General features: G+C 41.6%; 1 protein-coding gene and 1 pseudogene across 1 annotated transcript in view; both read right to left on the reverse strand.

Annotated features, from left to right (window-relative positions):
• The window catches only part of LOC138011070 (uncharacterized), a 483-nt gene extending 13 nt beyond the window's left edge, over window positions 1-470 (reverse strand). Inside the window, exon 1 of the mRNA XM_068858073.1 lies at window positions 1-470. This exon is cut by the window's left edge and continues 13 nt beyond it. Within this exon, the coding sequence (XP_068714174.1) occupies window positions 1-470 (470 nt within the window).
• A 6,063-nt stretch (window positions 471-6,533) lies between these two features.
• Window positions 6,534-13,315, reverse strand: LOC138011081 (uncharacterized; annotated as a pseudogene).
• Window positions 13,316-15,000: the final 1,685 nt, after the last annotated feature.

Raw genomic sequence — 15,000 nt, forward strand, 5'->3', positions numbered from 1 at the left:
TGAGCCTTTGAGTATTTCTTCATCTTCGACCTAGCTGTATTCCTCGCTTCTAGTAGTTTCTCCAGGTGTTCATCATGCTCATCAAACCAATCTTGGTGTTTCCTCTCAGGGTAGCCTAATACATCACTCGCAGTCTGACACACCGTATCCTTCAGTGTTGCCCATTTCTCTTCTATGGCATTCTCTGAGTTGTTGCTGTCCCAGTCTTTCAAGTTTTCATCCATTTCCTGTGTAAGTTCTTCCTGCTTCTTTTGGCCTTTCAGTGCACTAATGTTTAGTTTCCGTGGTGGCTTCGCATCTGTCCTGCAGTGCTGTTTTCGTCTGCAAATCCGTAAACTAGATCTCAGCATAACATGATCAGTGCCACAGTCCGCGCCTCTCATTGCTCTGGTGTCCAATACCTCCCTTCTGTCTCTCTGCCTGACTATGATGTAGTTTAATAAGTGCCAATGCTTGGATCTTGGGTGCATCCATGTCTTCTTGTGTGTGTCCTTGTGCTTAAATAGAGTGTTGGTTATCACAAGGTTGTACTTTGAACATTGCACTTGCCTACTCCATGACTACCTAGCACTCACTCCTTTCCATTTCTCGGTGTCCGAACCAACTCTGGCATTAAAATCTCCAACGAGTATCAGCCTGTCATCAGTCGGTACAAGCCTGATAGTTTCACATAAATCACTGTAGAACTCTTCCTTCACCTCCTATGTGTTGGTTATTGTTGGGGCATATACACTGATGAGTGTGGCATACATCTTCCGCTGCAGTGGGAGTCTCATAGTCATTATCCTGTTGTTGATTGCCACTGGTTCCTCATCAAGCATTTCTGCTATCTCCTTTCTAACTGCAAAGCCCACTCCTGCTTCTCTCCTTTCTTGAGTTGATCTCCCACTCCAAAAGAAGATGTACCCATGGTCTTCCAAGCTGTCATATCCAGGCAATTTTGTTTCACTAAGTGCAGCTATGTCTACGTTGTACCTGTTCATTTCCAGGGCCACAAGCGCAGTCTGTCTTTCTGGTCGCTGTGATATTGTTCTGTCCAACAGAGTGCGTACATTCCATTCTGCTACGCACAAGGTTGCTCATCAATATGTTTTCCTCTTCCTTTGAGAACTGCTAGCTTTTGCTGGACTAGCAGCACATTCTTTGCAGATAAAGGTAATATCAGTGGCAAGGACAGGCCAAGACAAACTGACTCCAGTATCTGTTGCAGTGACTGACCAGATGATAGGTTTGTTTATCTCTGCTCTTTGTGAAGTGCATGTCACAATGCACCGATTGGCACAGTCCACCACAGACCTTGTGACAGATGTGTTTATCTGCCAGGATGTCCAATCTCACCCTGTGTAACTGGGAGTGGTCCACCACAGACCTGTGACAGATATTGTTTTTAGTTCTGTCAGGATGTCCTGTTTCACCCTCCACGCCCTCGAAAGGGCGGGGGCGTCGGTTGAGTCGCCGACGGCCCGACCCATAGGACAGGTAGTACCGGTTTTCATGGCTATCCAGTAGCAAGGAAGCCAATGCCTGACCTGACCTGGCCACCACCTATTCATCCTATGAAGAACCAATTTGATTCTTCATATTCATTGCGAAATGTGGAAAACAAAAGTAAACCTGTTTCTTCTTAATTACATTGGTTACTTTTCTACCTTAAACGCCTCACTCTTGACCTTTGTCTGTTTTCACTGATTTTTTCCAATCTTTCACTTTTCGCAGACGCACCTCGCATTTTTTTTTGAAATCGTTCTCGAGGTGTGTAAATTCAGTTAAATGTACGTCTTTCACACAGTAGCCAAGAAAAGGGCAGCCCAATATTTGAACAGCTTCAGGACAAGTACTTCAGTTAGCAAACTTCCAGAATTCTAAACATGGGTAGTCACGCTCGGATGGGGTCAGAAAAGTCCCTGGAGGGCGGGGGAGTGGGTATCGAACTTCCCTATGCATGATAATTACAAGAGCTTGCTTTAAAGTGGCCTCCATCATAAAATGCTGACATCAAGAATATTAACTTGTCGGCCATTTCAGTACAAGTTGTATGCGGCTCACTTTATGGCTGTTTTGGCTTGACATCAGTGCAGTCAAGCCTAAGGGAACAAGCACAGCCTTAGTGCTTTATCTTTCTAGTGTCTAAGCTCAAACTCGCACCGTCTAACTGAATGGTTTGTTGCAATCATTAATGATGACATTATACTGAATGGAAATGGTTACGAGGTGTTTTCCGTAGTGGAATGGAGGTTTTGATTGTAAACGTTTTGCCAACTCTTTTGGTTACGTCTGCAACGCGTGTAAAACGACTATCCCCAAGAATATTAAACGAAGATCTCCCATGCACAGCTCCTAGGGTCCCTCCTCTTCTTGGCGACTTTAGGGGCATTGCTAAACCACGAAGCAGCGAAACGAAACATCAAAACACCATGTATAACCCCACCATACATTGAATGCTAACCGACAGAGGTTGTATTCTGAGATTAAATATCGTTTTAGGCCTAATTGCCTAAAACGTTATTGCTCCTAATTTCAATCTTAATCTTAATCTCAATTAATTAGAACCATATTGCGCCTCATATAACAGTTCCTTTTTCTCAATAAACGATTTTAGACGATTATACCTAAGTTTCTCAAAAATCCGATTAAAAATGGAGAGAAGAGAGATCGGACGGTAGTTATTTGGATCGGTCTCATCATCACACCATCATCACATGTTTTAATTTTGAAGGATATATTCCTGTTAGGATAAACATATCCATTATCTCCGCACGGGGTAAAGAAATTATGCCTTTCGCACATTTTAATGCACGAACATGGCAAGAATAAAGCCCATAAGCCTTATTGGGCGTCGTTTAATATTCTTGGGGATAGTAGTTTTACACGAGTTGCAGACGTAACCAAAAGAGTTGGCAAAACGTTCACAATCAACACCTCCATTCCACTACGGAAAACATGCCCGCCTGCGAACTCGTGGTCCAGTGTTTTGATTATAGTGGATACTAAGACTTGACAAGCTGGTCTCCTCAGCCATCTCAAGAGTAATTAAGTGCTCGGGAATCATCACAGAAAAATGAGCTAACGATAGGTTTCAATTTTTTTATCAATTTTTCTTTCATTTATGGCGAATCGGTCTGAATTGTGCGCTTCGTCTTTCAATTTGCAGAGCTCGAGATCACAGAATCTTTATCATATTGCAGGACTCGATGAATGAATTGAATCTATAACTAGGTCAAGTAAAGTACGATCATCCGGGTGAGTGTGGTCCTGAGAAGGACTGTGTGAGATGACATTGACTGACGTTTCGACAACCTGAAATGAAGATGACTTCCGCTCAGGTTGTCGAAACGTCAGTCAATGTCATCTCAAACGGTCCTTCTCAGGACTACACTCACCCGGACGATCGTATTTTACTTAATTATGATATGACTCCTGGGTTCAAACCATTTACGATTTTAAATGAATCTATATTAACATTAAAAGGAATTCGATCACTGCCTAGAAGCAAACAACTACATATTATATAGACCGAAAGAAAAGTAAGAGTAAAAGGAAAGGAACGTACACCACTTAACTTTTCTCATTCGTATAAAATAACTTGTTATGACACAGGTAAAGATGAAGCTAGATGAAATCGCACAGACCTGAGAAGGAGCGGTTGGTGGGATAGATGCAATACGATAAAGACTCTGTGATCTCGAGCTCTGCAAATTGAAAACATGGCAATAAAACGAAGCTTACAATTCAGAACGATTCGCCATACATCAAAATAAAATTGATGAAAAAAATGAAACTTATCAGTCCTTACCTCACTTTTCTGTGATGATTCTTGAGCACGTAATGCCTGAGAAATTGCTCTTGAGATGGCTGAAGAGAGCAGTCTTGTCAAGTCTTCTCTATCCACCATAATCATGAATTTCATAAGTTTGCGGTTATATGAAATCGCAAATGTATGATTTATAAATCGCACTTTTGTTATTTAGATATCACAGAATTAGCCACTTTGCGATATAAATCGCAAAGTTCGTCATCTTGCGATTTATAAATCACAAAGTTGGCAATCTTGCGATTTATAAATCGCGACGTTAATTCAACATGTTATTTATAAATTACAGGACAACTTTTGTGACATTTGATAAATTACACAACATATAGCTAAAAAGAACTTATATTATTTTTTTTACATTTAGCGCCCCATATACCTGGGCATGCGTAACCCACCCTGGAAAAAATCTGTACATATTCTATTTGTTTGAATGGAATAAAATCATGTTGGCCACATATACATTTGGTAATCATTATAAAATAATTTAGCAAGGGGCACTTTGTGTATAATTATGCCAATAATAGCGTCCTTCAGAGTAAGGTGGACAAATTCTCTTGTCAAGCATACTTAAATTCGAGTAACAGACTCCAATTGTTGCTATTGCTAGGTAAAATGTCAAAATGGCAAACATTACATGGAATGGCCTTATAGTTGCATGTGCATTACGTGAGACCCAAATTAGTTAAGTACAGCTGCTTACACCAAACTAAACTATAGGTGACGAAAATATACTGAAAAAAAAAAAACCCGAATAAATCCGTAATTGAATTATAGATAAAAACTGCTTATCCAGTCAGTCAAGGATTACTTATTCTCACTGCAAGATTCTTAAGAGTCGTTTCATGTGAATCACTTGAAGCCTGCCACAAAGTCAAACTATTAAGCACGTGCAGACATAAGCTCTTGTTGTCAGGAGTTCCCTGCATTTTGGCAGATTAAATTTTTCGCTAACTGGTGTAGATCAGTGTTATTCATAGTTCATACCAAGTCACTCGTCCTCTTGAAATTCCACAAATGATTTATTAAGCCAAGTCTACACTGCTACATTAGCATAAGCATAACGAAGTTCACACCATTCTCGTCACCAGAGCCTCGGATCGCCCCAAGGCTCTGGGAAACTCTGTGTAAGAGGACATGCGTCGTAGGGTTCTTATAGCCAAAACTTGGCTATTTAAACCTTACGGCGCCTGCTCACTCCTCACATGAATGCACCAATTCCACACACTTTTGATTGTTCTTCACGAAAACGAATATGAAGACACTTTGTTTCAGGGTTCCCCAGAGCTCTTCTCTCCCTCAGTCAAGAGAAGAGCTCTAGGGTCGAGATTGAGTTCATACGCAAGCGCAGTTAGCTCCAGAAAAAACCCGCTGGAGAATGGAACTAGCAACGTTCCTAAGCAAAGTCTTCGGGCTATTACTCCTTCTGTTTCGTAGAAGACGACGACGGCGACAAGAGAGAGAACGGGAAAACAGACTGAAATGATCCTGTTGGGTAAGGGATAATTTTCGAAAGAGGAAAAAGAACAAGGAGACTCGGGAATTGCAACCAGCGGACCGAGAATCTTATTTCTGGCAATTTGCCACAAAGGCAGGGATAATTGCAAACCGCCTCAGCAAGTTTCTCGTAAAAAAAAACCCCGTATCTTTTCGGGCACCATCTTAACTTAAACATAAAAACAGCTGACAATCGGTGTTATGCTTATGTTTCCGCCGAGACCCGGTTTGCACAGTTATCAACGTGACATAAGCATAAGCATAAGCATAAGAAAATGGAAACGATTCCTTTTTCTTATGCTTATGCTTATGTTTATGTCACACCTGGTTTACACAGCCTTTGCTTATGCTTATGTTTATGCTTATGTTTATGTCACAGTGTAAACCAGGCTTTATCAATGGAATCCTATTCTATTTTCATTGAAGTGCAGTTAGTCTGTTGGCCTATGTCATGGCTTTGCCGCAGCAAAAACATTAATAATATCTCATAGGCTGCCCAACAAACATCTGAGCATAGATATTGGTAGTTAATTCGATCTTTATAAGGCAAAATGTTTTTAAGCTTCGTATGGCTTGCTGAACACAGAACTGCAAGTTAGCAGTCTCCTTAGTTTTCTTTAATCGTCTGTTCGGTCGGATTTTTATTTGTAGGGTTGCATGCCGTCTCTAAAATGTCCAGACTTTTAATTAGTTTCCTTATTTCCCTGTTTATAGTTTCTGTCCATCGTTTTCTTGGTAGCGTAAAGTTTTGCATCGGATTTAAGAAAACCCTTACCCCGAGTATCCCCGAGTCATCCTCTTTAAGAAAACCATTAATTGCAAATATTCTAGCTGAAGTGCCCCACCTTATTGCCATTGCGGTACTATTTTGAAAACTTTCCCTGCCAGCAGAGGTCCCTTATCACGAGAGACTTGAAGTGGAGTTGTTATTCTCTCGCCGTGAGAGAACTGTGCAAGCGGAGAAATTGCTCCTGAACTCAGTTTCTCTAAAGTCTTCAATAAGAACCTGCTTAGTCTATGCTGTGATTAATTCGACGATTTGATGTCCGTATCCGAATCATTAAATGAATAGTTATTCCCTTGGGAGTAACGATGGGTCAATTTTACCTCACGTGATTTCATTCATGCTGGAAACATGTATATAACTGATTTTGAACATTGCCTCCTACATATATTATTGTGTCGATCGTCGTTTAAAATACCATGGTCTCCTTTATCCTGAGGCGGGTTATGTTTTTCCTTAGCGGGTACTGCTTGCACTTGTGTCTTGCGCCATTATCACACGTCTCAACATTTGTTTATCAACAAATCGTGCACCTCCTGTTCAACCCCTTCAATGGGGCCATAATCTCTGCGTAATTTTCTTGTGCCACATTTATCTGTTCCTCGTTCACGAGCTCCATGAAAATTGTCGAGGGAATGGCGAGAGAGGGATCGCGTTCCTCCTTGGCGTGCCTAAAAAATATGAGTGCAACTGCAAGGAAGTGCTCATCGGGACAAATATTGCCAACTTTTTTCTTGACAAAACTTGTATGCTTCCTCTTCCCACAATTTCTTGCCATTGCATTGACTTTCATCACTGAAAAACCACATGTTAAACAGATTTCTTGCGAGTAATGATCGGTAACCCTGTAAAGCAACATTTACCAGTCTGTCCTTCGTACGGTCGTCAAGTCGTTGCAGACTTGCGATGACCCTCCTGCAGTTGCCAAAAAAAAAAAAGAGTAAATCACTTTAAGTAGTCCTTTGCGATCGTCCGTAGTGAGGCTGCTGTCTTGCAGTTTCAAGACTGGCACATCTAGCTCTGGACCGAACTTCTGGAGGTATGTTTATGACTGAGGTGACAGTCTTTGGCAAAATACCTCTTCTCAATTCAGAAACGACAGCGGCAGCTTCATCTAGTTTTGCGTGGTCTTCACACAGTAATAGATTGCTTTGTGGAATAAAGTAATGTGGTAGATCGTGCGCCTCTAGACACACCTGGAGACGATCCAGCATATAGAGAACGCATCTGCAAGAGTTGCTCTCGTTCCAGAAGAATTCATCCTTGCCCTCACACGCCCAAAATAACAAGTTCTTCAAATAATAAGTAGAAATCACGTCAGGAAAGTAGAAGTTCTTGAGTGTCTTCAGCAAAACCATAACGTGCCGCTGGACGGGGGAAACACTCATTCCAAGCTTGTTTTCTGCCAGTGAAAATGAAGTTCTCCATTCTGTCTCGTCCATGGTCCATTCCCCTCTTGGACCGCTGTCAGTCGCAGTCACTGTGGAGGAAGCCAGTGATACTTCCGGGAATTGGCAATAAGTCGCCCTATCAACGGGATCGTGCAGACGTTTACCTCTACCAACAGGTGCCAAATGACAACCAGAGTGGAATATTTCCATGACCAAATCAGGTGAAGGCCAGCCACTTGGACGCGGTCTAACCAACCATTCCATTGCAATCTCTGGGCACGCCTTGGGATACTTAAAAACTGTAGTGTGATCCTTCTCGCTAGTTGCACGCTGACCACAGTGAAATTTACGTGCAGGACCATGGACTTTAAATGACCATTTCATAATATTCTCCTTTTCTAAACCAAAGGAGTCTCGTTTACGGCCGTCCCCGGGATGCTTTGCCGAGGGCAAGAGAAAGGCGTGGTGGTGGTAGAATACACTCTTGTAACGTGGACGAAGTTCTTTCCATTCGCTAGTCAGCCTCAATTTCGCGTACCTGGGATCGTTGTCTGCGCGCTCAACAGTAAATATGGATATCGTTTTCTTTTCATCGTTTTCAACAAATGGGCTTCGCTCTGTCATCCCGTCAGAATCAGGCTGCCAAAGCGTCAGAACATCAAATGGACCTCCGCAGCCGTCAATGTCGCTCTTTCTAAGAAAAAACTGAGGAATGCAAAATCCTTCAATTTGACTTCCAGCCTCCTTATCTTCCTCACGTTTCCCTGTAAGAAAGTTCGGATCTGCTTGTGCAACCTTGTGGAATGCTTGCCAACCCATCCAGTCCCCATACACATATTCCACAGGGAACATACAGTTGATGAGGGCGGAAAACGGCTGAAGCCGTAACTGTAAAGAAATTTGCAAAAAGAGGTTCAAGTGACAAAGTCCTCCCCTTCGAAAAAACAGAGGATCCCTCACTAGTCAGGAGCCCAATGCTTACATTGTGTGATAAGTAATGGCGGACCGTGAATCCAAAACTCACACTCAAAGTAAATAATCTTTGAATAAAAATCAAAGCTCAAAATTTTACCATGCAGGTGTGAAGCAAACACACTTTCAAATCTGAAGAAAAAAAGGAAGTGAATTTTTGGTCATTGTACCACTTTAAGAGATTTGCAGTTTGCTGTGGAGTCAAGAACTCAAAATACGTTCATGCTGTAATTTGACCAAGTAGAATAGAATGATTTTCACATTATTGTAAAGCTTCGAAAATGTCAACGTCACCTCTTGATGGAGGTGGAAACACGAAAAAACGACTGAATCAAATATTGCTGTTTTCTAGACTTTCTTTCGGATATTTCACTCTCCGTTTAGTGAAAGCTTTGAAAATCTAATTCATAGGGAGATTTAACATATATAAACAGTAATATAGGTTATATTTCCGCCTGACAAAGGCGAGGACAAATCTGGCTCCAGACGAGTCCGTTATCTTTAAATGTGTGTATGACGGAGCACCGACCCACCGAAACCCTATCGTTCCCGCCCCAAACACAGAGCTGAAAATGCTTCCTCCCTATAGTCCTTTTTTAAGCATCTTGGAGCAGGCAATAAGTTATCTCAAAGCAGCAATGAAGGCCGACAACTCGCGTCCGGATAGACGAATGGTTGCCAGAGATGAGGCCAGAGCCCCAGGAACCCCACTTGGGGTGTTTCCAACACAACAACTACTTGAAGTTCTGCACAGAAATATTGACACGGTGACCGCAGCTAAAAGTGCGCGATGGTACCACGTTATGCAGATGCAGACCTACCTGGCAAAATGTTTAAATTAAGAGGTTATTGATGGGTAAAGTGAAATTCAGGAGAAAATACTTAGCAAATTTGGTTATTGTCCAATTGAAAATCGATGTTTGTACATTGAATGCAAAGAACGCTCAATTGTCTGTACAACCGCATTTATATTTGTCTCATCAACATTAACGCCGTCCAGGAATGCTAATGAATTTCAAACAGTGTAATAAAAATGCTAATGACTTAAATGTTTGTCCATTGTTTCCACTAATTTTCAAGATGGTGTTAATGACTTGAACGTTAGTGCAAATGATAATATATTTTTCTCTTTCCTATAAATAAATAAATATTGCTAGTGCTAATCACCCTTACTTGCAGTCGAGGACTGAATTGCGAAGGGCGCGGCTCACGACATCGGGCTGAAAGCATACAAAGGCGCCTCTGGCTGCCACTATACAGTCCATGTTTGATGTCGGAGCACAGCACCACATCTAGATATTAATTAGCTGTGAGTTGATTTTGATGAGGCAGGAAAACCGGAGTACCCGGAGAAAAACCCTCGAGTCAGGTTGAGATCGACTGACACTCAGCCCACATGCTGGCCGAGGCCAGAATTGAACCCCGGCTCGCAGTGGTGGGAGGCCCGATAGATAACCACTAAGCCACCCTGACTCCCAAATATGAAGAACGATGCATAAGAATGCCTAAAAGTGTTGTTGAATCAAAAATGTTAACAAAAATTCAAAAATCGTTATTGAATCTTGAGTTAGATGCAAACGTTTTTTTTGGCGCTCTTGACTGTACCTTCGCGCTATTGGTCCTCATCTCGCGCAAATGAATGAGTCTTTTCTCGTAATGAACAGCAAAAGGAGTAGTTTCCCTTTAATCCGTAAGTAGATTCAACAGAAAAACAGAATACAACAAATGCAAAGATTTCAACATTATTGCACAAAGGCTGAAAGGCAGACATCAAAAGTTTGATTTGCCAAAACGTGGTCCTGGCCCATTTGTTCAAAGTCCCCATGACGTTTATTTTTCCCTGTCTTTTTAACGTTTGGTTTAAATATCTATAGTGTCTGGAGTGTAGTTCTTCAAAAACATTTCCCTCATATTGTATCCACGCGTTTTTGCGGGCGTTTGAGTTATACGCAGTTGGGCACTGGTGACTAATGACGTCAAAGAAGTAACTTGATCGCGTCTCTTCAGAATTTAACTGGAGAAAGCTACATAGCTACGTTTTCTTCACATGTTCATCTAAAACACCATGTCGGGGAATTTTAATTCCCTTGTTTGTTTTTTTATATGCTGTTAAACTTTAAGTTTTTATAAAACAAGCATTAGCTTTGCTTAAATACTCATTCTTTTCGAAGGAGGCCTGGTTTCCCGCCTGGGTTCCAGGCCCATTTTCAGGGCGGGGTAAGAGCGAGTCCTGGAACAGGACTAGTGCTTCTTAAGTTGCCTCGCTCATGGCCAAAAAGAATTCTGGGTAATTCTGCCATTCCATGACAAGGGAAGACTCCCGATTCTCATTTCATAGTTTTTTTTTTTTTCATAAGTGTCGGGCCACCCAGTCCTACCAGCAAAATAACGCATCGATTGAAGGTTTTAGCTTTCAAAACTTGCCCAGATTGTGTCAGTAGGTCCTGGAATTCGTTTACAGAAAGGCCAGAGAGACAACTTCACTCGTGAACCGCCATGTTTACAACAGAGCATTTTAGGCGTTCCAGTCTGCATGAAACCATCTCTCGCCTAAGTTTTCTTTCAAAGGCTTTCCTTTACCCACATTCTAGCTTTATGATGCCAGCCTGGTGGCTTCTCTAGACGAAAATGGCCTTAAAAGGCAGTTATAAAATGATTACCTACCACATTTGAGCCAACTCGCTCGCTCCCTGTCGGAACACAAACGGTTGACATTTGTCACGTGATGCTCTAACATAAGCCCACATATACTGAATACAGCATATGTTTCAATGAGGTAAGTACTTCATGTATCCCTTATTATTATGTATTTAAATATGGGTATACATGGGTGTAAATCGGTATATAATGGTATATAAGGGTATACATGGGTATAAATGGGTATATGGCGGTATGTAAGGGTATACATGGGTTATATAGGGGTATATAAGGGTATACTAGGGTATACGTGGGTATATAAGGGTATACAAGGGTGTATAGGGGTATATAGGGGTATACGTGGGAATATAAGGGTATACAAGGGTATATAGGGGTATACAAGGGTATACATGGGTATATAGGGCTAATTATTTAAAGACACTATACTATATATTTTAAGCAAGAGCCGATACAACGTAGATTTGATTTTAGTGATGTACTATATTTCGGCTAGACAAACCAGCCTTCTTCAGGAACAATGAGAGTTTACATTGAATTGCTTCTACGTACATATATATTTATATAGTAAATGGATGTTGACGTAATACTGGAAAAAATGTGATAAAACATGGCAGTTACAAAGATTTTGAATTCAAATACTAAGAGTCACGGAAAAATAACGGAAATCACTTGAAATAATAAACTGAAATCTAATACGTTTCTTCGCGGATATTAAGACCGTTGGGGTCAATTGTCCTGCTTCCCTGGCCTTACGTATCGAGTCTGTTAGAAAATATTTTTTCGATAGGGATTAATTGCATGTCCTTGGAGATGTTGTGGGGAGAGGAGAGGAAATGTTCTGCGACTGTAGTAGGTTTGGATTTGGTGTTAGCGTTATCTAAAGTGCGGCGGTGTTCATTAAAACGGTCTTTTAAACGTCGTTTAGTTTCTCCTATGTACTGTAGATGGCATCTGTTGCATTGAATCATGTAGATAAGGTTTTTAGTTTCGCAAGTTATGTGGAAATTAATGGGGCGCGTTTCGCTAGTAGAGCAGAATTTGTAGTTGGGTAGGCCATGGAAAATGTAAGGACAGGTAGCGCAGTTTTTGCCACAGCGAAAAGAACCGGAAGGAAGTGTGGAATTAGAGTGAGTTACAATACATTGGGGGACAGTTTAGCTGTAACCAGCAGGTCTCGAAGGTGAGGGGAGCGCCTGAAAGCCACAACAGGTAGATGGAGGAAAGCATTTTTGCAGCGGTCAGAAGAAAGAAGTAGATTGTAGTGTTTTTTTATTATGTTGAAGATGGAAGGAAGTGATGGATTATAGGTCGTTATGAAAGGTATGCGTTTGGGTTTGTCTGTCTGTTTAGGTTGTAGGGTATATGTGCGGGGAATGTCTGCACTTTGTGTACTTTGGGAAGGATGTAGAAACGTCCTGGTTTTACGTCAGGTTGTATCAGGTATTGTTTTGTCTTCTCGTCAATGAGGTCGTCAGTGTACATTCTGTTTACGTATACTGTTACTCGTTTTTGTATGTCAACAGTGATGTCTTCATTTAAGCGTCGGTAGAATTTAGAGTCGTTAAGTTGTCTGTTACATTCGTCAATGTACCAGGTTTTATCCATAATAACCGTACCGGAACCCTTGTCTGCTGGTTTTATTACAATGTCTTGTCGTTGTTTAAGTTGGTGTATTGCCTGTCGTTCTGAGGTGGTAAGATTGTCGCGAATAGGTTTAGGTTTACACGTAGTGATGTCAAGTTTAACAGCGTCTAAGAATGTATCTAGGGCCTGTTCTCTGTTAGTGGGAGGGTTCCAAGTGCTTTTATTATGGAAAGGGTTGTCTCGTTTGTTCACGTTAGTGGTGTTGTTCTCGTTAAAGAAGTACTCTGTTAGTCGCATACGTCGAGCAAAGTCGTATATGTCGGCTGAGATTTCAGGCCAGTTGATGTGTCTAGGAGTAGGGCAGAATGTGAGGCCACGTGCGAGAACAAATATCTCGTCTGGAGACAGAATAGAATTACAGAGATTAATAACAGACGAGTGATCAAGTGGGAGGTTAGCAGTCTTGCTCTTGCGGCGAGAGCGTTTGCGTGTGCGGACGAGAGTATTAGACATGGATGCGTGACTGGTAATGTGAGATGAAGTGTAGTTGCTGTTAGCAGTTATGTTAATAGGAGTTGTGTTGTTATCTGTAAGATTGTGTTGAGTGAGGACATTAGGCATGGTGGAAAGGTTAACCGTAACATTAGATGTAGTGTCGTTAGAAGCAGTATCTTGTGGAGGTATAGCGTTGCAGTTGGCTCGGTGTTGAATGAAACGGCGGACGGGTGTAGTTTTCTTCGTGCGTCTTTTCTTGAGCAGAGACTCGAGCGATCAGGCCATCGAGTTGAGTTTAGAGGCGTATAATGAAAAAATTTCCGAGGAGTAAGAGTTTCGAAGAAGTTCCATATGATGAGATAGTTTCATATTTAAGGTGTTTATCTTATTTTTGCATTCTGTGATAAGGAGTTTCAGATGTTTGTGAGCAGCTTGATGATAAATGTGTTTCCATTTGCGGTTGAACTGGTTTTCGGAGTGTAGTGGAGGTTTCCCCGCACACATACCCTACAACCTAAACAGACAGACAAACCCAAACGCATACCTTTCATAACGACCTATAATCCATCACTTTCTTCCATCTTCAACATAATAAAAAAACACTACAATCTACTTCTTTCTTCTGACCGCTGCAAAAATGCTTTCCTCCATCTACCTGTTGTGGCTTTCAGGCTCTCCCCTAACCTTCGAGACCTGCTGGTTACAGCTAAACTGTCCCCCAATGTAACTCACTCTAATTCCACACTTCCTTCCGGTTCTTTTCGCTGTGGCAAAAACTGCGCTACCTGTCCTTACATTTTCCCTGGACTAACCAACTACAAATTCTGCTCTACTAGCGAAACGCGCCCCATTAATTTCCACATAACTTGCGAAACTAAAAACCTTATCTACATGATTCAATGCAACAGATGCCATCTACAGTACATAGGAGAAACTAAACGACGTTTAAAAGACCGTTTTAATGAACACCGCCGCACTTTAGATAACGCTAACACCAAATCCAAACCTACTACAGTCGCAGAACATTTCCTCTCCTCTCCCCACAACATCTCCAAGGACATGCAATTAATCCCTATCGAAAAAATATTTTCTAACAGAGACTCGATCCGTAAGGCCAGGGAAGCTTTTTTAATTTTAAAAGGCAGGACAATTGACCCCAATGGTCTTAATATTCGCGAAGAAACGTATTAGATTTCAGTTTATTATTTCAAGTGATTTCCGTTATTTTTCCGTGACTCTTAGTGGTCCTTAGTATTTGCCGTGACTCTTAGTATCTGCCACGCAGGCTACATTGTACCTGAAGAAGGCTGGTTTGGCCAGCCAAAATATAGTACATCACTAAAATCAAATCTACGTTGTATCGGCTCTTGCTTAAAATATTTAGTTTCTCAACTTGAAATAACGCCGATCAGATCAAGCCACTGATCCAACGTACACCGACAGGAAAATTGTCCACGGTTGCTTGCTTCGAAACTCCACTATACTATACGCGTGGAAATACATTATAATTTAAATACACTATAATAGGGGATACATGAAGTACTAGGCGAATGTACGGCGTAGCCAAGTGCCCCAGACCGTTTATCGGGAAAAAGTAGGAAGGCCGTTTCCTTTCCTTTTCCAAACGCTCGCGAAGGGGTCGAAACTGCGAAAGATTGCGAAAAATAAGGAGTTCTCTCTAATTTTTTGCTCACCCCAGGCGCTCGCCAGCTTTATCCCTCGCTTGTTCGATCTCCGCCTGGAAAAGGAAAGGAAATGGCTACTACGCAGGCTATAGGAAGCACTTCGTACCTATAAAGGTTAAACACAGT

This window comes from Montipora foliosa, chromosome 1 (assembly GCF_036669935.1).
Source record: "Montipora foliosa isolate CH-2021 chromosome 1, ASM3666993v2, whole genome shotgun sequence".
NCBI lineage: Eukaryota > Metazoa > Cnidaria > Anthozoa > Scleractinia > Acroporidae > Montipora > Montipora foliosa.